The 1519-nt window shown below is 52.5% G+C and overlaps 1 protein-coding gene across 1 annotated transcript; it reads right to left on the bottom strand.

The window, feature by feature from the left end:
• Positions 1-342: 342 nt before the first annotated feature.
• Positions 343-1424, bottom strand: FIBRA_09163 (uncharacterized protein; the record flags this gene model as incomplete). The annotated part of the gene is made up of 2 exons (XM_012321488.1): positions 343-1174; positions 1231-1424. The coding sequence occupies 2 exons, from the start codon at positions 1422-1424 to the stop codon at positions 343-345; spliced, it is 1026 nt and encodes a 341-aa protein (XP_012176878.1).
• Between the last annotated feature and the right edge of the window lie 95 nt (positions 1425-1519).

The following is a 1519-nucleotide window of genomic DNA, read 5'->3' as shown; positions in this document are numbered from 1 at the left end:
GTTTACGTGAACACACTTGTCGAATCACGTACTTCTCAAACGTAGAGACGACTCACCCATCTGGGATCGGTGTTATCAGTGACGTGTGCGTTGAATCATACTAGTAGCAATATCGTCGAGCGAGACCTATGAACACGCAATTCTCCGTGCACATTGGGGACTCGAGAGGAATCGTAATGATACATTGAGATGTGACCGATTGATAAAACAGATTGAACTGTGTATGCGATGCTGCGCCGCAAAGCTACCAGGCTACGGTCATTTCAACTTTACTTGCCACAGTCAGATGATCAGGCATTGCCCACCCTCTGGACACAATCCAAGAGCGAGGAGGATCAATCACTAACTCCTGCTCAGCTCCTTAGCCAACCGCAAGTCTCCAATACAGTCGTTCTTCTCGCTTCTGATATGCCGACTCAGCGCATCCTTCCTGCTGAATCCCCTTGCGCATCCCCCAGTCAACAGTCGTCCTTTGTGTTCGTATGCCCGCCCTTCTGCCACCGCTTGACTGTCCGCAAGCACACCCCAACACTTCCACTTGTCCTGATTCGTGGTCGTCCGATGGGTTTCCATGTGTCTCGCCAGATCAGTCCGAGCCCCGCGTGAAGCCACAAAACTGCAGCCGAGCACCGTGCAAGCGGTCTTACCGTCCTGGACGGCCGTAGAGATGTCACTGTCTGTAACAGGTAGCTGGATATTCCGCGGCCGCGCGTTCCCTCGGGCACGGCGGTAAGAGGTATGAGCACGCGAGCGGGAAGGCGTGAACGGAGAATTGGGAGAGGAGGACAGCGATGAAGATGACGACGAGACCGAGAGCGACGGGGAGGAATAGGGAGAGAAACGATCGTTGTGAGTGGGTGTCCGTGCTACGAATAAAGAGGCAGAGGTGGGTATACCTCCGACTACACCACCCACGTTCTGATCATTGGTGTGTGGAGGGTGCAACGAGACCGGAGAGGAGATCAAAGTCTGATTGAGCTGGGTACGTAGACTGTACGTGGAGTGCTCTGCATCCATAAATTGAGATACTCCGCTGGGGGAGAGTTCGAATGCGAGAGGTCCAATGAATGAAGGCGATGAAGGGAAGCCATTGTAAGGAGTTGGATATAGAGACAGATGGTGAGGGTATACGGTTGGGACTGTGGTATCCGTCTTGATGCCAAAGTCAAGTCCGCTAAGAGGGTTGTTCGTAAGCTTTTCGTGCAAGCATACGAGATTGGAGTGACCCACAGAGAGTTGCTTGACAGGCCCACAGGCAATTGATTGACCGGCGCCGTTTCGTTGCCGTTGAATTTTGAAAAGCCACCCGGAACACATGGGATTACCTGGTCCGACCGGAGAGGCTGCTCAGTGCTGAAGAGCAGTGACTCTAATTGCTCGCCGATGTCCAGGTACGGCAAGTTATCTGCATACGAGGTGAACATCTGTGTCTGCGGCAAAGGAGGAAGAACACGTTACGTTGTTCATGACCACAATCAGAGGCAGTTTTATAGTCGGCAGGACCAGTTTCATTGTAGAA

This window comes from Fibroporia radiculosa (genome assembly GCF_000313525.1).
Source record: "Fibroporia radiculosa TFFH 294 genomic supercontigs, scaffold11742, whole genome shotgun sequence".
In the NCBI taxonomy this organism is placed as follows: domain Eukaryota; kingdom Fungi; phylum Basidiomycota; class Agaricomycetes; order Polyporales; family Fibroporiaceae; genus Fibroporia; species Fibroporia radiculosa.
Note: the sequence above shows the minus strand (reverse complement) of the source record. Positions and strands in the feature narration are given on the sequence as shown.